This window comes from Struthio camelus, chromosome 4, assembly GCF_040807025.1.
Source record: "Struthio camelus isolate bStrCam1 chromosome 4, bStrCam1.hap1, whole genome shotgun sequence".
Classification (NCBI taxonomy): Eukaryota; Metazoa; Chordata; class Aves; order Struthioniformes; family Struthionidae; genus Struthio; species Struthio camelus.
In genome coordinates, this window is record NC_090945.1 from 6976505 (window position 1) to 7003209 (window position 26705).

A 26705-nucleotide genomic window follows, 5' to 3' on the forward strand; every position below is an offset into this window, starting at 1 on the left:
CCGCCCCGCCGCCGCCGCCGCAGCCGCCGCGCTCAGCCCGCCGCTCCCCGCCCGGCCCGCGGCTGCCCCGCCGCCGCCGCCCGCCGCCAAGCTGGAGGAGCGCCGCAAGCCCGAGCCCCGGAGGTGAGCGCGGGGCTACCTGCGGCGGCGGCCGCGCCGCACCTGCCCGGCGGCCCCCGGCTCCGCCGCAGCCACAGCGGGGGGGCTGGGGGAAGCAAAGCGCCCCCGGACGCTTGGAGCCCGCCTTGCTGCGGGAAGGGTGCCGGCGCCGCTCGGGCCCGAGGGCGGTGGAAGTACCTACTAGGGCGCGTAGGCTGGGTCGCGTATTTTCCTTCCCCCCCCCCCTTTACTTTTGTAAAAGGTTTAAAATACAAAGGGAGCTTTCCTCTCTAGGAGCGCTTCTCTGGTGCTTGGTAGTTAGTGATAACTTTTAAAACGTTGTACGTGTTTGGAAAACTTTTTTATAGTTTCAATTTATCTTTGCTTTAGTAAGCTGTCAGCAGCACCCGTTTCAAGGAAATCGGATTTCCTCTCCAGTTTTTCGTGTTCCATCTGGTGTTTGGCCGTATGGGGATATTTTCCCTGCCTTAAACGATCTGAGAAGAGCTCCGTGCTTCTTGTCGTCCCTTCATGAGCTTCCTGCGGAGAACTGCAGTCCAGAGGTGTTCTGCTCGCGTAGAGAGCAAATATGGAAACAAATATTAAATCATTCCTTTGTTCGTATATGTGTGTTTTTTTAAGGCAGCGTTAACTGCGGTGGATCTGTCCTTTGTTAGGAGTGCATCTTTTTCATGTTTGTTTTCTAGAGAAGTTAGTGCGTTTTATATTGAATATGCTGAGAGCTTCCTGGTATTGCACGGTTTTAAAAAGATACCAGGCTTTATGCTCCAAAGGAAGCGTCGGTCATGCCTGGGAACCGCCAGATGCCCTCAGCTCCCATGGAGGTCCAGGAGCTCAGGGGACATAGCCTTGCCGTAGGGCGCAACCGGAAGGCACGAGTGACTTGTTACTGTAAACCTGCCCAAATGGAGTAATTTTGTATTTGCAAAAAGAGCTCTATTTAATCATTCTACAGAACTGCTCCTGTAAGTCAAGTTATGTGCCTAAGTAGTAACAAGATTGGGCCCTAAGGCAAATCTTAACAGTAACCACTCCATCAGAGAATTGTTCCACATAGTATAGATGTTTATACTCTTTTATCTCTGAGAGAGGCAGTTTACTTTGCGTCTAAAAATGACTTTGTGCTTGTAGACCGCTAGCTACTTAGTGGCTTATTGTTCTAGCTATTCCTGAAATGTACATATTTTCTATTAAAAAAAAAAAAAACTTGGCTAGCTGGATTTGACAAAATGTTAAGAACTGCGTATTGTGTGTGGGAATAGAATTTGCTCCTTACTAATTGCTGATGTGATAGTCTGCAGAAGTACGCCTGGTTCTTACTTTGGCTCGAAATCAAACGTAAATTATTTGTGCATTAAGAAGAAGGTACAGGCAAAACCGAAGACAAAAAGCCCACCCAAAGCTCCCAAACCCCAGCAACTATTTCATGGTAGAATTAATTTTGTTGTTGTTTCCAGTCATATGCAGCATGCTTGGTTGAGACTGTTTACATCTGTCTGTGTGTATGTGTGCTCATTTGCATTGCTTGTGTATATGTGAACTAACTGATTTGCAGTGGTTTCTGTCCTTCTTTCTCCTGCCTGTAATTCAGCGCTGAAGCAAGTGCCGAAAGATCTTTCCTAGTGACTGCCATCATGTCAGAAGGCTGTAGAGTCCAGTTTTGCAAGGCTCTAGTCCAGCTGGTGATTTTAGATTGCACTAAACAAAACAGGACATCCTAACTTCACCTGCTTGTAAATGTCAGTGCAATCTGAAGTGTGTTAGTACAATCTCGAAGTGATGCTTTTTCTGTGCTACCTCCCCCCCCCCCCCCCCCAAATGTGAACCTGAAGTAAAACCATAGACTTTTACATTCCCAAAGCAATACTATGGGAGGGTTTGTTTTGCTTGTTTCCTTTCTCCTGCCGCTTTTACAGAGTGAGAGTTTCATGTCTGTAAAAGCAGGGGCTGGACTTCAGGGAGGAGGCCACTTCAAGCTGCATTTCCAAGGTTTCTAGGCACTGGCAATTGTAGTGGTTTTGCTGATAGCCCAGGAGGAACTGACGACTTGGTGGGTTGCTGTTAGCCAGAGTTGAAAGTGGGATGAGAAGGAAACAGGGGTTGGTATGTTTGTTTCTTTTTTTTTCCTTTCCCCCCCCCCCCAGTGGGGGGAGGAGGGATGAAGTTTTCATTTGTGTGCACAGGGCATTCCTAGCAAGTTAACACCCTGTACGCATATACATTCAGCTCCCGGCAAGGTCCAGCAATGTTTTTTGCAGCTGATAACTGTAAAGAATTTTCCTCCCAACTTCCACGTCCTGGTTTTAAATCTTTGTTTTCTGACTGCACAGGAGTTCCATCTTCTGTGTTAGTTTTGTACTGTGGCATTGTTCATAGTCGGGTTTTTAAAGGAGTTCTGTAGGGGAACTTTCAAAATACGCTTTCGTAATCCTACTGTCTGTGTAAGGCAAATACTTCGCTTACTGATGTCTTACGTTGATAAGAAAAGGTTGAATTTGTGCACAAAGTGCAGTTCAAAGAAAAACATCTCGGTGAGAATGGGAAATCTGTAACTGGTGTTGTTTTCTGATCTACCTGAGATCGGGGGAGGGCGCCTTGCTCACGTACGAAAGTGTGCTTGCAGCCCTTGATGCTTCTCTCCGAAGGATTCTTAACTGCCCTACCACCTGCAAGACCTATTCGTAAATAACAAGGTGGGAGGTGTTTTAGGCAAAGTTGTGAATGAAAATTGTTGTGAGAGAGAGTGAAGAGAAGACCCACGTTTATTTTTCTCCTGGTAATTTTGCAAGCAGCTATTTGCAGGCAGTGGTTCTTCAACAGGGTCAGAGATTTCATCCTGCTAGAGAGAGACTATTGTAAGGGCAGAATATTTCCCTAATTGAGAAAAAACTTCCTGGATCGAGTAGCTACTTCTGGAAGGTGGAACTATGAGAGCACATATTTTTGTGGGTACAGAAGGGAATACTGCTCTATGGTTACATGCCATTCTGGTAGTGTGGATTGCTAGTCTTTTGACTGATTCTTAATTATTACATTGCAGTATTGAAGAGCATCAATATGTGAATATCATGAAAACAGTAAAAGCTGTGATTTGGGTTTAAATCAGTTCTTGCAGGTTGGGAGCCCCAGAGGACTTTATACTGGCTTTAAAGATACTTTGTTGAAAACCAGGTTCACAGTGTTGTAATTCTGGTGGTACGGCATTGGGTCGTTTCGTGTGTGACACTGGTAAAAATGACTTCACTGCATTAGCAAGATAGCATCCTTGTCATGCTTCAGTGACCTGCCTTTCACATACTCTCTTGGTGCATTAGATTAAAAATTTGAACTCTCGCTTTGAGCAAATTAAAAGGGTTCTGATAACCTCTATCAGGCTTTCTCATTCTAAGTCAATTAGCTGCTTCCGGCTTCTAATCCATTTAGGAGACTCAAAAGGAGCGCACTCTGAAAAACCAGTAAGAGCAGTTTATAGTTAGTATTGATAAAGGAGTGTGTCTCTATGGATGGTCTCATGCCATTGTGCTACTTCTGGTGGAAGGAAAGCTTCTGTTGTACGCTCCCTGTAAATAGCAGAATGAGAATGGGGAGGCAGAAGTCTCTCTCTCAAGTGTGTTTCATTGTGCGACTTGATAGAAATATTTCTGCTACATTTGCGCTTCAAGTTTGTGATGAAGTGCTGCTACCATGCAGAGCAATGCTTATTTATTTATTGGCACTGCTGGGACCAGAGATTTTGCCCTGGACTTGGAGCTACCCTGGCGTCTTATTTCTGCTGGCTTTGCTCTGGATTGTATACTGTTTGTGGCAGGAATGCTTGCCGTTACAGTTGGGACAATGTTGAAGACTGTGATGGCATCGCATTTGGTGATAAAATAGCATGTAGCATAAGTAAAAAGCTACAGTGCTTTGCAAATACCTAGTTAAATCCTGCCACAATCTCCTGGAGTGGTTGCCGTGAGATAAATCGGTATCCTGGTCTTTCTAGACCTTCCTAATGACTCAGAATTGAATAGTGGCTTTGAGGAGTGGTCATAGTCCTTCAGGTCAAGGCTTGCATGAAGATTTGCAGCTCAAAGATATGATAGCATGGAGTTACTGTTACGTTAAGCCTTGAAAGTTAATGTGTGATATTAGTTATGATTTAAAAAAAAAAAAACTCCTATGAAATGAAAATGTTGTTTTAGTACAGGGCCCTGTTCCAGTTTACCTGGGATACAGCTGAATATTGCTTGGAGTATTATATTATATTGCTTGGAATATTATATGGCTGAATATTGCTTGGAATTGCTGTAGCCTTTTGGGATCTGGAAGAAACCCATTGGGAGGAAAGCTGACCGTTGTGTCAGGTGTTCTTAAACTCAACGGCTACGTGGTGACCTGCTGAGCTACGAATACCCATGGTATCATCTCTCCTCCTGCCTCGTTACCACAAGTGAAAACAAAGCTAGAAATGTGTTTGAATTGCTCTCCTGCGCGTACTAGTTTTTCCACAGAAGTAATTTTTGAAGATGCCGTGGCAACTGTCAATAACATGAACTGCTATTTGCATGAATTGAAATGGACTGGCAGATATCTGAGAAACTTGGCTTGATTTTAGATCTCAGTTCTGGCCGATTAGTTTTGTTTGTGTTGGACTTACAGATTTCTGTCCACATTTATAGCTGTATAAGTAAAAGGAGAACAGCGCTTATAGCATATGACAGTCAGATGTGATCCATACTGCTTGAGAATGGCCCTTGTGGTATCCTACAGTAGGAGGGATCCTGCTGGGAACATTGGAAAAAAATTGCAAGTGATACCTTCTGATTTTTATGGCGAGATAAGCTGTTGAATTTGGGATCACCAAAATCAAAACCCTTTTCACTCGTGGCTCAGATCAACTTTCGACATCTGGATTCCAGAATTGTTTGTTCTTAGCAGAGCTAATCCTGCTGGAGAAGTAAGAGGAAAACTGAAAGGGAAAAACGGGGTGTATGTGTGTATAAAAAGAAAAATATATATACACGTATATGTGTGTGTGTGTATACTTATACGTACGTGTCTATCTATGGCTAATCTCTATTACTCTTAAGAAAATCAGTTTAAGGTGCAGGGGGAAGTCTTCCAAGCAACAGAATTTCAAATCCTAGCTTTGTTATGTAACTACATGTACAGGCGGACAAGTTCATATTTCTGTTTTGATGCTATCTGATACATGCTTGGTAAATGCTGTTTAGTATATCTCATTTTAAGTAAGTCTTAATTGTGCAAACATAAGTCCTGACCCATAAATCTCGCACCTCGATGCAAGTCTTGAAAATTTTGGACTTGTCAATTATTGGAAGTGTTCAATGACTTCAGTTAAGACTGAGGATTACTAAAATTCTACTATATTCTATCGTTAATCCCAACTAGAATAGTTTTGTTGAATACTAATGTTGTTACCATAATAAATGAAAATACTGAACAATATTCTGAGATTTAAAAGGTTGGCTTGATACGTTTTATGGCATTCCTCTCCTTGAAAAGAAATTAATTTCTGTGAGGTACAGTCCATGAATATTTTCTTTGCGGCTCAGAGAAGAGCCACCAGCTAGAGACTGAAATTGCAGGTCATTATAAATTAGACCAGGTTTATCTTGGCTGCTGCTTGTTTTTGGGCTTAAAGACTGCTTTTTCAGTTTAGCTTCCATTGGCTACAGAATTTTTTGCTGCAGATTTTTTGAGGGTGATTTTGAACTCTGTTTTTTGGTCAGTTTGAGTGTTCCGTCCTCTGAAGCAAGAAGTTGGCTATTTCCTTGATCTGCCTAATTATGAACATGAATAACTGTGGATGGAAAACTGTGCTCAGCAGTATGGAGGAACACTGTGTGTATGGTGTTTAAATTTAATTTCTTTTAAGCTGTTAAAAGTTTCTGCTACTAATCTGTGGAATTAGTGAAACAAGCTAAAATTTTACGGCAGAGATTTAATTTTACATTTTTTTTTTTTGCAAGTTATCACAATGAGCTAGTATTTCCTATTGCATATGCAATAAATTGATGGAGTTCTTTTCACTTAAATGTGATTTCTCTAGTATGTTTTGTCTTGCCCTGCTACTGTTTTCTGATCAAAACAGCATGCAGACTTTTTGGTATTGGTAACTACTTCTGCAGATGTGTAATCTTTAGTTAAAGAGGGAGAATGGAGTCCTGCGTGTCAAGTAATGATCTTGAAAATACTTGTTTCGTCTACTGTGCATAATAGGTGCAGAAACAGAAGTTGGCTACCTTGGACAATGTTATTTGCAGCTTTAAGATGAGAATCTTTCTGCCTTAAGTTTTTTAAAACTTCTTCATTTTTAATCACCTCCTGTGTTTCCTGATCTCAGTCTCTAGTTTCAATTCTTAACCTTGAATGAAAGGTTTCCGTTAACTGCTTTTATTGTACCTGTGACTATAAAACTAACACTTCAGACATGTTGTCAACCCTTATAGTGTAAGGAAAAGTGTAAGGATCTTTCAGGAAGGCCGCTAAATATAAGATTCTGTTTAGACTGAGGTTGGGAAATAGTTGCTCAATAGCTCGAGGAAAAGTGGCGTCGGAGTATATTAAACCTGTTTCGGTGCACTGGAATTGAAAGAAAGCTAAATGTAATTCTCCTGTATGGGAACTGTACGTGCAAATTTTGCTTAAGTCTTGTAGTTGGCAAACTTTGTTTTTGTGATTATGCAGCGGTGAATTTTACCCAAATTCTTGTAAAATTTGAATAGTCTGATATCATTTCCATGTCTGACAGTTGCTGTTTTCAGCAGACAAACAGCCCAGCTGAAGAACAGTAGCACTGTTAAATAGACCAGCCTGTGTCTCTTTCTAGGCAGAAACAATAACAGCAAGGAAAGAATAGCTGGGTACTTTGTTCTCTCCTGTCTCCAATGAAGCTTCGTTCCAAAGCCTTAATGGCACAACAATACAGCGCGTAGAGAGAGCCCTGTGAGTAGCTGCGCATAAATTGTTTAACATCGCGTGATGTATTAGGGCTGGGGTATGTGAATAATCGGCGAGTCTGAGGAGCGATGTCCTGGGTGAAGTGCAAGTGCAGTGCTCTATGGAAGCAGGGCCCAATGGCTCTGTCTGTAACGCTGCTGATAAATATTCACTTAAAAAGGCACTGAGATGAATGAAGTTTCAGGGCAGTAAGCATCTATATCAGCCCATAGAGAAAGTTTGGAAATCCAGAGCAGCAGCCTGATCGCAGTCTGACAATATGGTATACATTGCTGCCTACAGTCCCATGGCTCTAATTCTAGTGCTTTCCTTATGATACATGGGAGGCTGATTTCAGTGGGGCTGTTCCCTTAATCCTGCCAAGCACTTTAGCACAGGTGACTTCTGGCCTTGGAGCAATTCAGCTGATTGAGCTTAAAGGCCGTGCTTAAGTGCTTTGCTGGATGGAGGCCTGCATGGGTAGCTCTGCTGATAGGAACAAGTGAAATGCTTAGTGAGATAGCACGGTGGGTGAAGCAAATGGGCAGAACTGGGCTGAGGCTATCTTTATCCAGTAGATGGACAAAGTCTAGATGCAACCATAAGCTGCTTTTGGGTGGTGGGGTGGCGTGTTGGAAATCAGTGCTGAAGACCTGTGCAAAGTCTTCAGGGCACGGTTGGCTGGGCATTTAAGGGTGGCGTTGGACAGTCTGTTTTGAGTTATGAAGTTCACCTCTAGCTCTGCCAGATGGCATCGCTAATTTTATACAGAAAACATCTTGAATAGATAGATGTTAGCAAAGTAATAAGTTCAAACGCTGCCTGTTTCAGAGTCGTTTTATGTATGTAATATGTTACTGACGTGTACATTGCCAGAATGTGTTTGGAAAGAGAAAATTCTTCTTGCTTAAGATCAAATACATGTTCTGCAGGAATAGGGTATACTTAAAAGATTTTCCGTAACTGTGTATATGCTTCTATGCTTCTTACTCGAGTGAAAAATAATATGTGGCCTTTTCTACCTTTTTATGAATGTTACCTGTTTATATATTGAAAAGTTAGAGTTGCATTCATCAGGGTTTTAGAGGAAAAAACAGTCTGGCTCCCACAGCTTATATCTTCCGTGCCATAGGAACTTTGAAAATGCTTTCTGGGGCCTTCAGTGGATGGTATATTTTATAGTTGACTGTGCCTAGAGATGTGGATTTTGACACCTTACCAGAGTGAACCCAAGTCCTGAATACGTTCCCTTCTGTCAGACAAAAAGAAGGTTTTCAGTTTGCATGACAGAGGAAAAGGTGAGTACGTGTCTCTGAATTTGGAAAACATGTCTCTTGATTAGCGTGTTGATCTGCCTAATACTTCTCTGTTTAACATAGCTTGTGTAACTGTAGGAAGAATTAAAATAAAAAGCATTGTGAAGCATTTAATCTGAAAAAAGATTTATTCAGAAAGATAGAGCGCTCTTTTAAATTGTGCGTTACGTGGATGAAAGTATAAGAATCACTGGAAATAAACTTAATTAAGCTTTGAATGCAAAATGGAGGAAGAGTGCCGGTTAAGGGCCTTGTGTCACTCTGACGCGTGGCTGAAAGTGCATAGCTCCTCTTTCATTTCTGTTTCAATGAAAGTAGCTATCAGAGCAGGCCGCAGGAAAAAGGACTAATTTGTACTGCGCTATGCTCTCTTTGCCACTGGCTGTGTCACTACTGTGCTTGAAATGTCTGTCTGCAAGTAGGCTCAAGTACGCCAAGCCCTATGGCTCAGAGCTTCGCTGGCCCAAAGCTGGTTTGCACTGGGAGCATCGTAGCAGAGCAGTCTCTGCCACGTAGCAGAGACGTGCTTGCAGCGTCTGCTGGTGCTCTAGGCTGTGCTGGAGCAATTGGCCTTACTGGTGTCCGGTGGCATGAAGGACAAGTTGGGTCTGCATGCCTTCGTGGTAGGCCATGAACTTTCCATTTTAGGAGTGCTCTGAAGCTAAGCCTGAGAGCCTGCTAGCATAGAAAGAATGTAAACAAGTCTGGGCTTGAGCATTAGGCTTGGGCCCGTGCTTCGCTGACAATGTAGACAAGCCCAGGCATCCTTTCTTACCTCCTGTGGGCACTGAACTACAACCATGATTCTCTGACTACTCAGTTTCATGGGTTATTCCTATTTGTGGTATGAGTGGGCATGCAGCTGTGATCGTCACACAACGTTTTAACCTGGGACAGGTACTCTGGGCTGATGAACAAAACAGTGAAGTATTAGAAACTGCTGCAAAAGAACGGCCTTGTTTTGTAAATTTTGTTTGGCTCATCCATCTCTGCCAAAAACGCAATGTATAATTTTTGTTGAAAGGGAATACGCTGCAAAACAACTCTGTGGAAATCCCAATGATATCTTACAGTATTAGAATCCTCTCCAGACGTTGAGTAAAGGGAGAACGTGTCTACAGCTTTTAAAGTAATTACTGGAATTAAAAATCAAGCTAGAGGAGCCTAGAGCCAATGCAATTCATTGAAAATTAGGTATACAACTTAATTTATTAAAAAGCATTGCAAAACCAACTTACGCTCTTCATGCTCAAAATACATCTCCTGGTGAGTAAACTGAATGTCCTCTGAGCTGTCAGTGGTGGAGAAATGTAAGAGTGCATAGAGGTTTCTGTGAACTCTGAACATTTCTATCTTTACTTCAGTTCAGGTGAAACCAGCTTTCTTGAACCCGCTTCTGCCTTTTTATTCCTAAATCATGAGTAAGACACCTTTACTTCAGGTTTCCCTGCTACAGTAGTGGCTTGGGTTACAAATGACTTAGTATTCTTCTGGGGTGGCCTGACTCTTGACTCCTAACTCCATAAAGGCAGCTAATGCCTTTCAGGAAAAGTTCAGTCAGTACCCCTCTGGATCTGACCCTTAATTTGAAATTCTTGGTGTTGTGTATTGAGTCTTGAACTGTGGTATCAGCCCAAGTTTTCTGGCTCTACTCCCGGACCAATCATTCCGCTTAGCAGAGCAATAAAAAAATGCAAGATAATGGGTACAGATAACTGAGGTTTAATATTATCATAGGCTCTTTTCCTTTTACCTTTAAACACCATATTGTGATTAGATGCTGGGCATAAAGCAGTTCTTTGTTAACAGGTGTCTCCAAGAAATTTGTAATTACGTTAAGATTTACAAGCTTGATGGTTATAATCTGTGTTTAAGAAGGTGCCTGTAGGTGATGGTTAAGGTGTGTGCGACCTCGCCAAGGAATACCTTTTACCTTTTTTGCTTACCAAAGGCCTTATCACAAAAAGGACAAAAGGCAGCTTAATGTCCAGACTCTGCTGAAAATTATCTGGAGCTGGGCACCATTGCACCGCGTTCTGAAATGTAGTTTTCTAGTTAAAGATGGCTGGTAAAGTTTGGGGGACTGAATTTGTTTGAGTACAACACCCAGGAATACTGGTAGAAAGGATTTCTACTTTGGGATAAGTTGAAGCAGCTCCTGAGAGGCCAGATGAGGACCGAGTTGTGCAGGTTATGCTGAATGGCTACTGGCCGTGCACGTTGCATTGCCTTGCCCGCTCGTTCCCCCTCTCTTCATGACCTCGCCTGACACTCTGAACTGCAGAGCTGCATTTCATTTTTTTATTTCTTCATTTTTTTTTTTAAATCCGTAAGCCAGATAAACATTTCCTTGGCCCTGCCAGCCTAAAAAGGAATGTAAAAATTATTTTATCCTACTATTCTTTTATGAATATACTCTATGTTGCAAAAGCAAAACAACTGTTTCAGGCCTGTTTTAGAATGCCTTTTTCCCCCAAAGTTTCTTCAGAAAGACTGTTTATTTCCTTTTCTTTAGGCAGATGCAGGTGCAAAAGAGGATGAAAGCAGGTGGTGGGTGAGGAACTTGAGCAAATGAGCCTGGTCACATGCACTTGTTGTAGATCAGGTTTTAGCTCACAAATCCTGGCCTTTTACCTTGGTAGCTTTAACTACTGTCATTGCAGCAGGTGCTAATTTTAATGCTCTGCTTAAACTCAAACTGCACTTAATTTTATTGTAGGCTGTATATCACGTAGTGTGTGTTGAGAAGAATTGTGGCTCTTGAAGATGCTTTTGAGTGTTTATAAAGCAGAAGGAAGAACTTCTACTTTACAAAGCTCAGGAGGAGGAGGAAAAAGAATGAGGAAACTATAAAAATATTCTTAAAATGTCTTGCTTAAGGTGTAATGCCATGGCTTGAAAGCCTTATGGAAAGGTCTGAGTTTCTCAGGAACTTGGGAGTCTCCCCTTTCTGAAGAGGATTCTAGATATGTCTGGGAAGTTTGTGCTTATGGACTAGTCCCCTGTTGTGTCACTGGAGTCAGAAGGAGCCAGCTACTGACCTTACTTGAGAGGCCATTAAAAACGCTACAAAAGCCGATATGAGTAACCTTTGGTAATGGAAAATGCGAATGGTCTTAATTTTTTTTAGGCTATCTCTTTTCAGAAGTACGATTTCTTTTTTCTTTTTTCCTCGAAGTCCATTCCTAGAGTGGATGAAAATTTTCAGACTTTAATGGCTATGTTAAAGCCATACTTTCTTTGCTTTTCCAGAAATCTACTTGGTCTTTTAGACAAGCTCGTTAGTCCTTTCTCTTGTGTGGAAGTTGCTTTGGAGGATGCAGGACCTTCTGCACCAGTTTTGTTTACCGGCAAATCACAGTGCTGGTACCAGTTTTTTTTCCCATAGGTTCCTCTTGCCTGGCAGTGGTCACTAGAAGGATTTCATAAGAACTAGCTATGAGCACTTTCTGGCAGAAGGCTAATTTTCAGTTCTGGGTTATTGTTTTATTCTCAGTCTTGTTTCAGGCTGACATGAGTAAGTCTATTTTCGGTTGCCCTTAAATGGATGTCATCTAGAGGACAGTCTTGTTAAAACTTGGGAGTTGCCTGCTCAGCAGTTCAGTTATATGCTCTTGGCTGTGGTTGGAGGATACAGTAAATCGAGCTTTAGGGCACTTAGAACCGTATTAAGTACATTACTCTCCCATGAAGCAAAATGTCGATCCAGTAGTAAACTCATTTTGCTGGTTAAATGAGTTTAACATTTTTAAATGGATTGACTTTATGCTGGATCATGTATTGTCTGCTTTTACCACTCTGCTTTTATGCTGCACCATGTCCCTCCTGTTACAGTTGGTGTCCTGGCGGCACAAAACCCATATCGCGTTGTTCACTGACTAATGCGGCAAAAATGCCATCATGTGCCCCTGCGTAGTCTGGGGTGAACTCTTATTACGGGGTGACTGATGGCCTACCGATCTGAGATTAAAGATCACGGGCTTGGTATGTTCTTCACTGGCACCACACGTGGAAGTCAAGGTAGTAGGTTACTACAGTGCATCACTCTCAGCACTGTATTCACTAAGCACAAAGGGCAAGAAGCACCAGAAGGTACTGCTTTCCTCCTCAACGTTGGTGGCTTGCTCCCTCTTGTCCACTACAGGGAATTTTGTTGAGATCTGTATAATAGCTCTGGCTGCTCTCTTTGCAGGTGCTGTCGAGGGTGTAAGTATGTGGATAAACTCTTTTGTGAGGCTAGTAGCAATGGTTTAGTCACGGCCCTGAGGTTGGGGGGTGTAATCCTTGGACTGTCCTTTATCTCGGTGAGCATCAGTGCTTCACGACATTTTTTTTTTTCTGATAATATTGGCAAAACCCCATATGTGCATGCCCCTCTGATATCATCAGGTGAAACTTTTGAGTCGAGGAAGTTTTCCCTGTATGTGGGCGTAAGTCTGCTTAGTGATAGCCAGGGATCAAACATACTTGATTCTGTCCCAACAGTGTGATAATAACTCCCAGAGAGGACAATAGGCTGCTTTTCTTGAACTGGATTGTAAGTCTGCTGTGGTGATGCAGAGAGGATTTGTCACTTGCAGTTACATTGCTGCTGAATGATTCCTGTGGGTGTCATTCATAAAGGAGCTGCAGCCTTCAGGGTCCGGGGCTGGTGCTGGCATAATCGGTATTTTGTTAGTTGTTTGGCGCTGCTGAGAAACTGAATGACTCTGTGGATTCATGATGCTATGGGCTGTGCTTTTTTTCCTCTGTCATTCGAACTGGAGCTTAAATTGGTGGAAGTGAAGAAAATTCTTCTTCATTTCAGTTCCTTCCCCGATGGCTTTAAAATAACTTGATTTTTGCATTGCTCCCCTCTTTCCGCTTCTCTCTGGAAACGTTGTCTCTTTATCTTCAATAAACTTGTGTTTTTCTCCACTGCAGTTGGTGGAGGCTAGAAGGACACTTAGCAAGAAATTCAAACAGCCAAATTTCAGGCGATCAGCTCTGCATTAGTTTCGATTGATGGCTTATTACATTAGGAAAGCCACAGAAAATGAGTGTGGAGGTGCGTGGGCTGAGAACAGTGCAGGTGTCCTTTCTCAGGAGAGATTCTGTCTTGGTTCCCTTGGCAAGCAGCTGCTATAAACTCTTCCAGACAGGCGGTCGTCACTCCAGTGAGGATGGGGTTGGCTTACAGTCCCTTTACTTAGTCTTTGAAACCCCACTGGCTTGTTTTCTGTAATGTTTTTGGAAAAAGCAAGTTCTTTCCTCCATCTGGATCGTGTGTGTTTACTGTCAATCAGATTTGGTGACTTGGTCTCGTCTTAGTTCTGCAGCTGTGTGCTTTGATCACACTCTTTTTGAATAACTGTCATCTGCCTTGTCGAAATTCATCTTACAGGGACTTTCATCTAGTGACTAGTTGGGTTGCAGAGTGCGGATTGTTGTTGGGTTTTGGGGGGGGGGGTGAGGGGGGCAAGGCTTCTGGTATTTAGAGATCAAATAAGCCCCTTGGCATACTTACAGCTCTCTGTCACGCATTTTCTCCAGGTCTGCATCTGTAGATTAACAGCACGTCCGTAGTTGCATGAGGGCTTTAGTGCTAAGCACAGTTTAAGAAATTCCCACTCATGTAACACGATTCTCTGCTGCTTAGTTGTGCCACATGGACTGTGGCACATACAAGGCTGACTGTTGAAGCAGATTACTGAAATCATCCATGTTAAAAATATCCTTTATGCTGGATTACGTTTCTGAAACCAGCATATTGTGAAACCTCTTAACCACTTTAGGATGCCTAACATTGGATCAGAAATGCTGTGACTGCATTGTGTGAAGTGCTGAACATGCATTAGCTCCTTGGCTGCTTCAGATGTGTCCCAAATATTTTATACAACCGGGCTTTCTGCCTGGTAGGGCCTGCCTGTGCCAGTTGAGTTTTATGCTGGATCGGGTGTTGTCTTCTACTAGCAGAAAGCTGGCCTAGGAGCGTAATGCCAGCATACGTTCTGTACTGCGTGCTTGGCTTATAATGGTTTGAGAACCTCGGAAGTGCTCAGGGAGGTGATGGGGAAGGGAATGTGTGGCTTTAGGAGTTGTGTGTTTGAACGTATGAAGCTTGAAGGAAGCGAAAAGCTCCAAATTGTAATTGCAGAACATTTAGGAATAACCTTGTCTCATGCATTTCATGTACTGGGGCTTACTGCTATGGAGAAGAGACTTTCCCCTGAAGTAGTCACACGGGAGGATGAAGGCAGGAGCCACTGGGAAGCGGGGACTGAAAATGCTTGATCGTTTTCCCTGGAGAAAACCAGATCTGCGTTAACAGTGCCTTGCTCCACCCCGCATTGTACACGCTTGCTGTTCTTTTGCTGGATGGGAAATGGACTTAAACTAAGAAACTCCGGTTTGAGATTACCTTTTTCTTTCAAAGGGCAGTCTGGCCAGACTGATAGGCCTATTTTAGTATCTTTGTCGACAGGTAGAAAACGCGACGTCAAGTCCTACGTGCTATCCGTATGTTACTTTTTTGAATCTATGTAGGTCATGGTCAGCAGATGCTGCAAAGATGCCCCACAGCTGCTCTTTCCTTGTATAGATTTTGTATAGATTGTATAGATCTATACCTGTATATTTATATACAGGTATATACCTGTATAATACGTACTTCTAAAGTCTGCACCCATTTTAAATCCACATGTGCTGAGCTGAGCTTAAGTGTATGCTTATAATGTTGCAGAGAGCTCTTAGCCCATCAGAGCTAATCTTATGACACGGTACACTTAGACACAGATGATTGATTGATTGATTTATTTAAAGAGCGCTTGCATGAGGCTTGAACCAAAAAAACTGCCCCATAAAACAGGATTGTTTATAAATAAGCCCTGTTTCAGTTGACGAGCACATACAAATGCTCTCATAAATCAGCTCTCTGGAGCAGTGTGGTCTAAGGGTTTATTGAGCCTGAAGTTGTGCGCTGAATTATAAGCTACTGGACACTCTCTCATTTTCCACAGGTAGGGCAAGCATGTGCTGCGTGCCTTGGAGTCATCTTTTCCATGTCAGACTTTTTCTTTAGTCCCCTCCTGAAATGCTTTCTTCCCTCCTGCCGCTTTCCCATCTTTGAACTACTCCTAAGATTTTTAGAAACCCCTTTTTCCAAGCAAATGACTTGGAGCTGGTGTGGCTTTAAAAACTTCCCAGTGCCAAAATTGAACTTCATTCTTTTCTCGTCAATATGTGAGACTACAAAATGTTCAGGGGTAGTAACCGGACATACGGAGCACAGTCAAATAAGAAGTTGCCTGTAAGGCATAAAACTGCAGCAAAAATATCACAGGACATGACATTGTCAAGGTAATAGTTTGTAAAAATAAAAAACTCCCCCAGATCCTGCGGGCTGTATTGAAATAAAAACTTTTCGTAAAAACGCACTACTGCTTGTGGATTTAAAAACTGACGCTATTTTCTATCTAGAAAAAATTGTTTTGCGTTTTATATTTCAGAGTTGGCAGAAATTTAAGCTACAAAAACGTGTTTTATGTTAGCCTCAAACGGATACGTTCATGACGTTTGTCACCAGAAATCACTGTTTCATGTTGATCGGGACATCTCACAAAGCTCCTGTGTAGATGTGTATCTTGTATTCCTTTGAGTGTCCCTTGACACTCTCCCCGCTCAGAGTGCATTAAATATAACAGATGTATGTGGAAAATGTCAGGAAGCAGCCCCTCATTTGGTGCAGGTTCACCCAGTCCTGTTGGAGAGAGGGTTTTAACTGAGAGGGTACCTGTCTTAAATTCAGCTTGAATGAAAAGTGGATTTTGGCTTGCTGGTGTATCTCGTATTACCAATCTGTCTCTTTCACAAAAAAGAAGTGATAATAAACAGGCAGCTGATTTGGTCAGTTTTTGTGGAGACCCTGTGTCATTTTACAGCAAGCAATCTAAGCATAGTAAAACAATGGCTGCAGCTGCTACACCTATCCTAGGATTGAGTGCCAATTTTTTTCCCCAGTCATGTTTCCCTGTATTTTAATAATGATACTTTCTTGTTTGCGGAGAAGAACAGTCTTCTCTTGCTAAAGCTATGTAAATTAAATGGGGAAACATCTCCATTTTCCAAAGCCCCAATTCTTCGTGAAAGAAAGAGAAGAAACTTCAATTTCTTTTCTTCTTAATTTTTTTCTTCTAGTAGTTATTTCACTTTTGGAATGTATCCAGTTCAGTCCTTAACATTATACGTTGGAGAGTTTTGCTGCAGTTGACAGAAATTTCAAGTGAAATTCAAATGATCGTGACTTATTTTGCCAAAATAAATTTCAATAATTCTTATCTTGGTTTTAGGAAAGCGTTCTGGCTTCATCTGTGAGTTGAGATAAACCTTTAGAGTTTTTGACATCCCAGGCAGTAAGGGTGTTTTAGAACCCAACTCAATCCAAAGTTGAGGCTCGTATTTAAATTTTATGGTGGGACTTGGATAGATTTAAATGCACTTAAGGATTTCAGCAAATGGGGCGCAGCCACTGTTACTCTTGACCCTGAGAAACCTTGCCTGCTTCTTGCCTACTGTTTACTTTCCTTTGTTAGCTTAGGTACTCAACTATTTGGGGAAAATTTGGACAAATGAGATGACATGACTTAAAAATCATGTTCTATAATTGTAATGACATTATTTCAGTGTTATCTCCTGTATCACTCCTATCTTTGTCACCTCTTTTTAATACCTAAAAAATGAGGTTAATGGTATATTTTTCCAGTCTTAATCTCAGTCCCTGAAAAGAGCTCTGACTGTAGGCTGAAGCATTTCATGTAACAATAAAGTGGCTTAATTGCTTAATTGTGGATTTTAAAAAAGCAATAAAAAGCCCCTCTCCCCCCCGTTTTCAAAAATGTCTCATTAACTCTAAAACCACTTTCAGTAATCTAAATAGCATGACACAGTGTTACTGAACATATGGCTATGCTTTCCTAAGTGACATCCATTGAAATGAGGCATTTCAAACAAATAACCTATCATGGGGATCTGTATCCGGTCTGATGCTGCCTTATTAATGAGAGGCACCGCGTAGCCTTGGCCTGTGTTTTTCTCTAGGTGTTAATAGCCAGCTGACAAGAACACAGCAGAGGCTGACGAGGAAAATACTCAAATGGAATGAATGGGCAGCAGTGTGAGGGCAGATGGCTACCTGCAGAAAACATCATGTAAAATACTGATAGGGAGGCAATAGCTAAGAAACGGGTTCTCAAAGAGCGCGTCCATTTAAATGAAACAGATTTATTCTCGAGAACGTACTGAGTAGGAGGGTGGAAAAAAAGTAGGTGCAATAGTAGCGTGAAATCTGAGAAGTCTTGTAGCTGTATGCAAAGGCTGGGTCCTGATGGGTATAGATATGTACTGCTTTCTGAAGCTGCACCAGTGAGAAAGAGGAGGCACGCTTATCTGGCTCGGTTTTGTGTGCTACACAAAAGCATGCCAGGATGGGCCCCTGCCTTGTTTCCTGTCCATACTATCTTGTCATAAATCCCACCTAGACGGACTTCCCTGAAGGGAACTTGAGTGAGGGGGAAACAGAGAGCATAACCTCAGTGATTTGTGTCGACTGTTGCATGCTTACCCTGTGTTTTGCTCCTCCTTTGCTCAGAAACCCCTGTAACAAGTGGACTTCAGTGACAGCTAATGATAGTCTGACGTCACTGTCGTGCTTGAGAGAGACTAGCGCAGAGCAGCGTACCTTCAAAGTGTTTCCCGGGCCCTTAGAAGAGATAAGTAATCCAGAACGTGAGTTTGCTGGTAAGCTGGTTGTAAGATGATAAATTTGCAAAGCTTTCTTTCTCTTTGCTTCCTCCTCGTTTCACTACAGCAGGCACGATTAATCAGTAAGTGTGCCACACGCATCGTGCTCCAACACATGCTGGCAATTTGTTGCAAAGAGAAAATAGGGGTCCGCACAGAAAGCCATGAAGCACAGCCCAAAACAAATGAGCAGCTAATGCTCCTTTGAGGTCTACGTTCCAGCCTTCTCCTGTGTGTCCTGCATTATCAAAAGCAAAGATGCTTTAGCACCTTGCGCTCATTCATAGGTTTTAGTCTTGTAGCATCTGTGATGCTGGGAAGTGTTGTTGTTCATCTCGCCGTTCTGCACAGGAGAGCACTGAAGGTGCCCTGGAGAGACAAAATGGCATTCTCCACTTGGGCAAGAAATCTGTTGGAGAGGGAAGAGCTGAGATCAGGCTTTCTGCATCTGCTGTACCTGATTGCCTTGTGCAAAGCAGTCATCTTGGGCAATAGTTCCCTGTTGATTGTTGAGAGTTATTGTAAAAGATACTGGTTTGTGTTTAAAAAATACTATAGTGCAAGTTCTTTCTGCAGAAAGGGGAGGCTGCTCTCCTCCTACACTTGTGGTGAGTACAACCTTTTGCTGAGAAAGTATGTGAATAAATGCTGGTTTAAAACCGACAGGGGAAAATGCGTCCAAGATCAATTTGGCAGTCTACTCTAAAAGTGCATCAACCAAACTGTGCTGAGTATACTCAGGAGCAAATTCTTGTGTGTTGTAGAACCTGTATGTGAGTATTTGAGGAAAACCAAAATGCATTTAGCTCTTAATGAGGAATTGGTCACGTAAGGTCTGTTTACTCAACTGTTCGCTTATGGGCTGTGAGAGAATCGGTAGGGAAGCAGATCTCCTTCCTAGTCTCCTGTTCATTTGGCCACTATCGTCACTGTATCTGAACGCCTCCCAGGTGTGGAGAAGAGAAATCATAAAGCCTCTTTGTCTCTACTCAGCCTGCTGACAGAAGCAGCTCGGTTAGCTTATTGGCTCTGGCCGTTTATGTTTGTGGTGCACACACACGTGCTCGCGCTTGGCTTCTGACTTTGATGGCTCTGTGGAGGAGCAAGTAGGCACCAACAGGGAAGCCGTCCGTGTTGCTCTGCTCTGCTTGGGTCCAGGCGCTGTGTATCCAGCACACGTGAGCCTCCTCATCCAGTTGATAGTTGCGTTGCTCCTCCCATTGTTGATGGTTGGATGATGTTGCTTGTTGCGGCTGGTTTAGGCGGTGGAGGACCTCTCTCAGTCCAGTGAAGGACTCTGAATGCCCGCTCGGTTGGCGTTCTATGCCTTGTGGGGAGCAGTGCAGAGGGGTATGTTGGTGTTGGGATTGCACCCGTGGCAGTTTCTTGCAAGCCATGTTTATTTTGAGGCGCTCCAGTTGTGCTTAGAAGGAGCAAAAATGTAGCCTGAGGAAATGTACGCTTGGGTCACTCTGGCTGTGCTTGCTCCTAGTAGCACACGGAGGAGTTGCAGAGGTACAGGAGTGCTATGTGGAGTAAGTGCTGGAGTATCCTCAAGAGGTCAAGCAGCGTAAGGCAGCTATCCATTCTAGCGGCAGATACAGAGTCTCCTCAGCTGGAAATTATGTTTTAGCCTCCAAGAGGAAAATTGACTTCTGTGATGGACAGTTTCCTCCTTTTGTGTTTGGAGGTAAATGGGGGGGAATTTTGTATGTGCGGATTCAGGCGTAATCCTCGTGGGACTCAGACCTGCCAAACAGCTTAGGCAGCAGCTATTGGTATGCTGTCAACTTGTTTTTGTCTCTCTCTTCTTCTCCCCCCCCCCCCCCCCCCCAGCATCCCCATCCGTTGATCCGTTGCGCTCCCACTCTACTTCATGGAAGGCAGTTTTGTGAGGAAAAGGTCTTGGCAGGTAAATGATAGCAGGCTCCGAGAAGCAGATGGAGGCGGTTGATTCGGCGTGCTCGTAAAGATCTTGTTTCTCTTGCCTTTCACATGAATGTACTTAGCTTCCGTACTCCTGTGTGTAAGAGCGGATCCGCAGGAGCGGGAGCTCTCCGGCAGCCGTTTGAGTAAGGAGGGCTGACCTGACCCCCGCCAGGGCCCTGCTATTGGCACTTCTGCTCTCTGCTCTTCTGTCACCTGATGTGCGCAATCCTCTCTCCTCCCTGGAGCTCTGTGCACGCTCTCCACCCTGGCTTATTGCAAAAGTGCTACACTTTACATGTGATTTTCGCACGGCCTATGTATTAATGGTACCTGTTTCAGTTAAAGAGGTGGATTAATTTTTTTTCTCCTTTGTTCAGTCCAGAGATTGCTAGAGTTTCTTCCTGATTGCAAAACATGTTTGAAATAGGCCGAATCATAAAAGCTTATCAGCAAGTCGTAACTCTCATTTCTTATTTCTCCAGCAATGTTATGCATTTATTCCCTTGAGTGGGTTGTCTCCATGCAACAGCTAGCGTTGCCACATCGGCTGTTCTGCTTTATTTATGCCAAACACTAGTTTTACTTTTCTCGTGTCATAAATTATAAGGTTGTAAAAAGTGCTAGTGTTGATTACTGTCAGCAAGAGAGCCTGAATTGTTTCTTTCCACCAACCTTGTTGATGAAGCTTGCAGCAGTGGGGCCCTGGGCTGCTGCCTGGCCGTGCTTGCGGAGAGGAGCCTGTCCTTCTCCGCTGCTGCGAGAAGGCTGCATAGCCAAAAGGTGGCAGCACTCCATCTGCTTAGCTCCTCTGTATTTTGTGGAGAAAAGAGGCTTTTTTGTCGGTCCCTGTTTGGAAGGCTTTGCTCAGGTGTTCACCATTGTAGGCTCAGGTGTTGGCAATAAACGCACCCTTTCTGCCCCTTGCAAATTTGCAGGTACCTACAGGAGGTTTTCACAGGCTTCCAAATGTAGGTTTTGGTACAGAAGCAAATGTAATCAGGTCATCTAGATTTTTTTTAAGACAGCAGTTCTAGCACTGTAAACTGATAAGTGACTTCTGTTGCGTACACTTAAAATGTGAGCATTAGTGGAAAAAGCACACCGTAGAGTCACTTTTTTTTTTTTCCTTTCCCAAGTCTATGGTAGCTTTCACATAATGATCTCAAAATAAAGCCTGAGCCTTGCTACGTCTATGCAAATGAGGCCTAGGTTATTATCTCCATCCCAATAACAATTGGGTACAATAAAACTAAGGTTAAGTATCATCTTGCTACATTATACAACTTTGAAGATGTGATGCAACTGTTTGCTGTAACAAGGAGACCTACTGGAAGAATTTATAATGTGATAAGTGAAGCAGAGAGTGTAAGATAAGCATAGCCCGGGGGAAGGAATTGAGGAGTTCTGTGATAGATTTAATTTAAAAAAAAAAAAAAAAGCTAAATGAGTTGGTCTGGAACCACAGCAGTTTCCTATAGAAACTGATTTATGTTATAGAACATAAATCGGATTTGCTCTCCTGATGTTGAATGTTTAGAAACGCTTTCACCTCGAAAGTTATCCTAAGCAGAGTGTCGAACATACCTGCTCATTCCTTAGGGTGCACTTTGCTCATTGGGAATAGCTGGAGAAGAGTCTTTTCATCTTTTCCACTTTGTGCTACTGATTTTCCTTCACCTTTACCCGCTATATTTTGACTTTCTCTCAGTCCCGAAGTCGGGAACCTCTTTTAGCATTAAACTTTTTAGATAGTCCAGCAGAATGTTTTTGTGACGCTGTCTGAGGGTGGTCTGCAAATTTAGGTTTGAATAGCATGCTGTATTGGGTACGTTATGGGAGACGCCTGTGAAAACCCCATTGGCCTATAGTGGCATTTCTCAAAATGTTTGATATTGATCTAGGTACCCAGAGAGGCCATTTATTATAGCAGCTTATGGTTTTGTGCCCAAGTATATTCTGCTGCAGTGCATGGCTTGCTCAAATCTAGAACCCAAAAATAGGAAACCAATATATACTCCCCCCCCCCCAAAAAAAAAAAAAAAAAACCTTACATTAGCAATAATGACAGTTTGGGCCTAGATAAAGTGTCTTAATGTCCCATCCTTTTGACCTTACTCAAAGGAGCTAATGAACCAACACCACCCTTAAACTGAGGCACTTTTCTGTTCGGAGGGCCCAGAGCCCTTTCCTCCCTTTCTTTCTTGTATCCACTTTCTCTCTCCAGTGTAGATCGGTGAAGACGCTTTTTCTTGCTGCAGTGCTTCACTGATAGGACTGTGCATCAGTTTTCCCTTGAAGGCCTATGTGAAGATTTTCTTTTTTTTTAATGTTGACAACTCCTGTTTTATTTTCTTTGAAAAAATCCGAGGGGCTGAAACATTTTCCTTGTGCAAATTCACAAAGGATGTTTCTTGCCAGATTCTGGACTGAAGAAATCCTGCAGTAATCTGAGAAGGGCAGAAAAGACCAAGTCAAGGGAGGTGGTGCTTCAGAGTCTAATCACTAAACTCCTGCGGATTAAAGTCGGGGCACTGTGCCAAGGCGACCCAGGCGCTATTCCTGGCCCTTTAAACCCCCCGTAGCTCCTTGGGATCTGGTCTGGGCACGTTTCAGGGAAAGCATCAGCATTGCAATGGGTGGTCAGCAGGTTTTGAACCTTCTGCAGCCAGAAAGTGCTGCCGTTAAATGTGACAAACTGACCCAGGTGAGGAAAGGTAGCACTGCAGTGGGTAATTTGAGCCAGGTGCTTTACTACGAGGACAGCAACTGGTGGATTTTCAACGTTTTACTTGTGCAGGCACTGGGAACTTTTCACTTCCTTCCTTTCCCACCCTCCCCTTGCTCCTTTCTCCCTCTTTCCCCGCCATGTGACTTGCTCTTTTGTTGCAGTGTACTTTGACTGAGGCTGCCAAAGCTGGTGTGCAGAAACCGCCCTGGAAAGGGTGTTTGAGCAGAGGCTGCAGGATGTCCAGGTGTGGTTGTGCATGCATGCACACGTGTGTACACACACAGATACACACACACACACACAGATACACGCACACGCACAGATGCACACACAGGCGCATAGAAGGGCCTGACTGCTGTTGGAGGCAAATGCCAGGACACGTTATGAGTGAAACTGTAAGAACAGACTTTGCGGAGTGAGAGAGAGACGTGTGCGGTTTGTGTTTGGGCTGCAAATCCAGGTCCATGTGTTCCAGCTGTTTTCAGTTGTGTTTATAGCAAGTAGCAAGTAGCTACTGTGCTGCTTTCAAAAAAAATAATAAATAAATAAGGGGTGTGTCTACACAACCAATGCGCACGGGCGAGAGCAGCCGTGGTGTCCGTGCTCTTTTGTAGCCAAAGAAAAGGTGCGTAAATAGTCTTGAATAATTTAACGAGGAACTTGAGCTTTCGGGGAAGGCTTTTGTGCCTGCCTGCTGGCTTTGGGTGTTTTGCTGCCTTCCATAGGAAGCACATCTTGTCCCTTTGTGCAGGACATCAGCCACTTGTAAAATGCAACGTTTCTCAAGTTTGAGGAATTTGTTCTTCACATTTTGTGGCTTCTGGGTGTCTGTTAAGTACAATGTGTGAGGAAATGGCCTGTGTGAATGAGAAGTGGGCCTTGCTTCAGGCTTCTGAACTGGATCAAAACTTAGGCAGGAGCTGAGTGAGGTTCATTATTAACCGCTACCATCCAATAATCCAAATGAAAAATGTGTATTTCCGAATGCGAACTTAGTGGTTTTGGATCTGACCTCTTTTGCTTTGTTCTCCCTTCTCCTTGAAATATTTGGGAGTCATTCATGTGGGCTGAGCTGTTCCTAGCTGCAGCCTAAGAGCCAAGATGAGGCCGACAGGCGTGTCAGTAAAGGTGCTTGAGGTGGAGGAAAACACAGCGACAGGGGGAGAACTGCTCCTTTGCTGCCGCTGTTGGAAAATGGGGGCTCTGGTATGTTCTTTTATGGTGGAGCATGTTTTTGTGCGAGTAGACGTTGACATGCTGTTGCAAGGTAGCTGTCCTAGGAAATCCGTGGTATTCATGTGTTCTGGGGTTGGTTGGTTGGTTTTTTTAATACTCTACTGAATGTTAATGTGCCCTTAAGAAAATCTCTGTTAATTTACTCTTTGCTGCTGCTGTGCTTAGAACAGCTTGTGGGATCACAAGGGGAAGCCATATGGATATAAGAATGTTTTGAAGGGTGTTTTTTTTTTTTCCTATACTAAGCTTGCTCCTGTTCCATCTTAAGAATGTATAGAAAAGATGTGTATATATATATTTTTTTTTTTGTGATCATCATCTTGATGACTGCTCATCATCTATAGAATTAGGCACATGTGTATTTGATGTGCTGGCCTTGTTTTAAGAATGGGAAGCTTACACAATGTCTCCAGCAGCGATCAGCGAATGTGTGCTTAGCCTGCGGAAGTAGGTTGCTTAATATAACTTAACATTTTTTCTTTGCTGTTTTACCATGTTTATATACGCTTGTCTAAAGTGAGCTTGCAGATGGCCTCTTGGAAAGTGTGCGGGTTCTTATTTTGTGCATGAAATATGGCAGTACAAGTGCCGGGTAGCGCAACAGGAGGACTTTGTGGTGGAGGTGCAGAATTAGAGGCCTCCTCTGTAAAGAGGAGCTGATAAGAGATGGAGAGAAAAGGGGAGGGGACAGGACGCGATTACTAAAATCAGTCCCCGAATGAATGAATGAATGGGTGACACACATAAATGACTCTGCTGTGATGGCCTGACTTACTGTAGCTTGGTCTCTGGATAATCCTCATATGTCAGATTTCTGTAAGGCCAACATGTGACACAAAGCTTGCCTCTCGACAGACAAGTGTGCTTTGCTGGTATTAAGGGGCTGGCTGAAGCCTAGTCTCCCACTGTGCATTCAAACGTGTGTGCATGTCTGCGTTTAGTATGTGTGCCTGCTTTATAGGTGGTTCTGCAGCCAACGTCTTTTAAAAGAACTTTAAAGGAAGACTGGAAGTCCACAGACTATTGCCTGTTGCATAGACAGTCCCAAACTTGCCTGAGTGTGTGTGTGTGTGTGTAGATATATATATATCTATATATATAGCTATATATATCTCCTGTTTAGAGAAAAAGAAAAAAGGAACAAAAAAAAGGAAAAGGACCTGGGTGAAACAAAGGCTTCTTCTAGCTGGGATTACCTTTCTCACACCTGTCGCCACTGATGTCCTCTCAAGGTTAGAATTCGAGCTACGTGAGGCCAGCTTATACCAAACGCCATTTGAAAGGAGCTCGGTGAAGGAACAGCAGGCGCTGGAAGGAGAACGGGAGAGCCCGCAATAACATGAACAACAGCTTGCAAGTTAACCTGCCCAGGAGCTGGGCTGGTTCAAATAGCTCGCTCCAGGAGAAGTCTGAGCATTCCTTTTTTCTTTTCTATTACTATAGGATGGAGGACGAGGCAGTGCTGGATAGAGGGGCTTCCTTCCTTAAGCACGTATGTGATGAAGAAGAAGTGGAAGGTAAGAGACCTTGGACTGCTGGGGAGAAAGGATATAGTCACAAATCGTATTTGTGTATAAATTTGCCGCAGCCGGAGAGCAGAGAAAAAGGGCATGTTTGTTTTGATTTAGTAATTAATCCTAAAATTGACTGAAATGCCAGTAAGGTTAATCAGGGTGGAACTGACTTGTGAAATTTGAAGAAATCCTGTTTTTTAAATCAAGAGTGAAGGTTGTTATATGTGCTGATGCAGACTTCCACCTCCCACAAAGTAATGCTCGCTCTCTTTTATGTAGCAGCTGTGAAATACTGGGGCTTTTTGTTTTGCTTTCATGTAGGAAAGTTTCAGCAACACTCGCATATCACCCCTGCACCTTGAAGTGGTGGAATACAGTGGCAGGCATCACAGGTGGGGAAGTGAACTCGAAACACCAGCAACGTTTGTACTGAATGTCAGGGATGGAGATAAGGCAGCAAGTAGATGTTTTCCTGGGTTATTTTTTTAATTTGGGAGGAGTAAAAGGAAGGGCTCTCCCGGAGAAAAGGAACTTTTTAACGGAGCAAAGAGTTGGTCAGTCTTTTGGGAAAAGAGTAGACTCCTTCAAAAGCCTTTTTATTTTTTCTCTAAATATATTGTGAAATCCAAAAGGAAAAAGGAGTTTAAGGGAGTTCAGCTTCTTAGAGTTGTTTATGGAAAATTCTTAACTTGATAGGAATGAATTATTTTATCAAATTCTGTTTTTCTTGTTTTACGAGGATCAGTTGACAGTGTGCTTGATAAACTAGTACGGGAGGAGGAGGAGGAGGAAAGGGTTGTAGGATGCGTACCCTACCTAGAAGGGAAAGGAGGCCAGCATTTCCCCTCACAATGCTTTCCTTGCCCTCTTGACTTTGATATATAATTTCATTTTAGTCTCTTAATTTATGAACAAACACCTGTGGCTTTAAGTCTGAAATATTTTGAAAGGTGCAGAGGTATGGCCCTTTCACTGTCATTGGTGATAAAGAATCAAGCAGTATGGGGGGAAAAAAATAATCTGTGAAATTTGATTAGAAATTTGATTGAAATTTGATTAGAGCACTCTCAGCAAGTCAAACCAGTCATTTCCATGGAAAAGCCTGTGGGTGGTGTTTTTTTTTTCCCCCCCCTCCTCTTG

General features: G+C 43.1%; 1 protein-coding gene across 12 annotated transcripts in view; it reads left to right on the forward strand.

The window, feature by feature from the left end:
- SLC4A4 (solute carrier family 4 member 4) overlaps window positions 1-26705 on the forward strand; it is a 251304-nt gene that overhangs the window by 44532 nt on the left and 180067 nt on the right. For 4 of the 12 annotated variants that reach the window (XM_009687273.2, XM_068941257.1, XM_009687280.2 and 1 more), the window contains exons 1-2: window positions 24440-24498; window positions 25495-25568. In XM_009687273.2, coding sequence (XP_009685568.2) covers window positions 24455-24498; window positions 25495-25568 — 118 coding nt within the window. In that variant the 5' untranslated portion in view covers window positions 24440-24454. The other 8 variants (XM_009687277.2, XM_009687276.2, XM_009687274.2 and 5 more) reach the window with 6 other exon arrangements.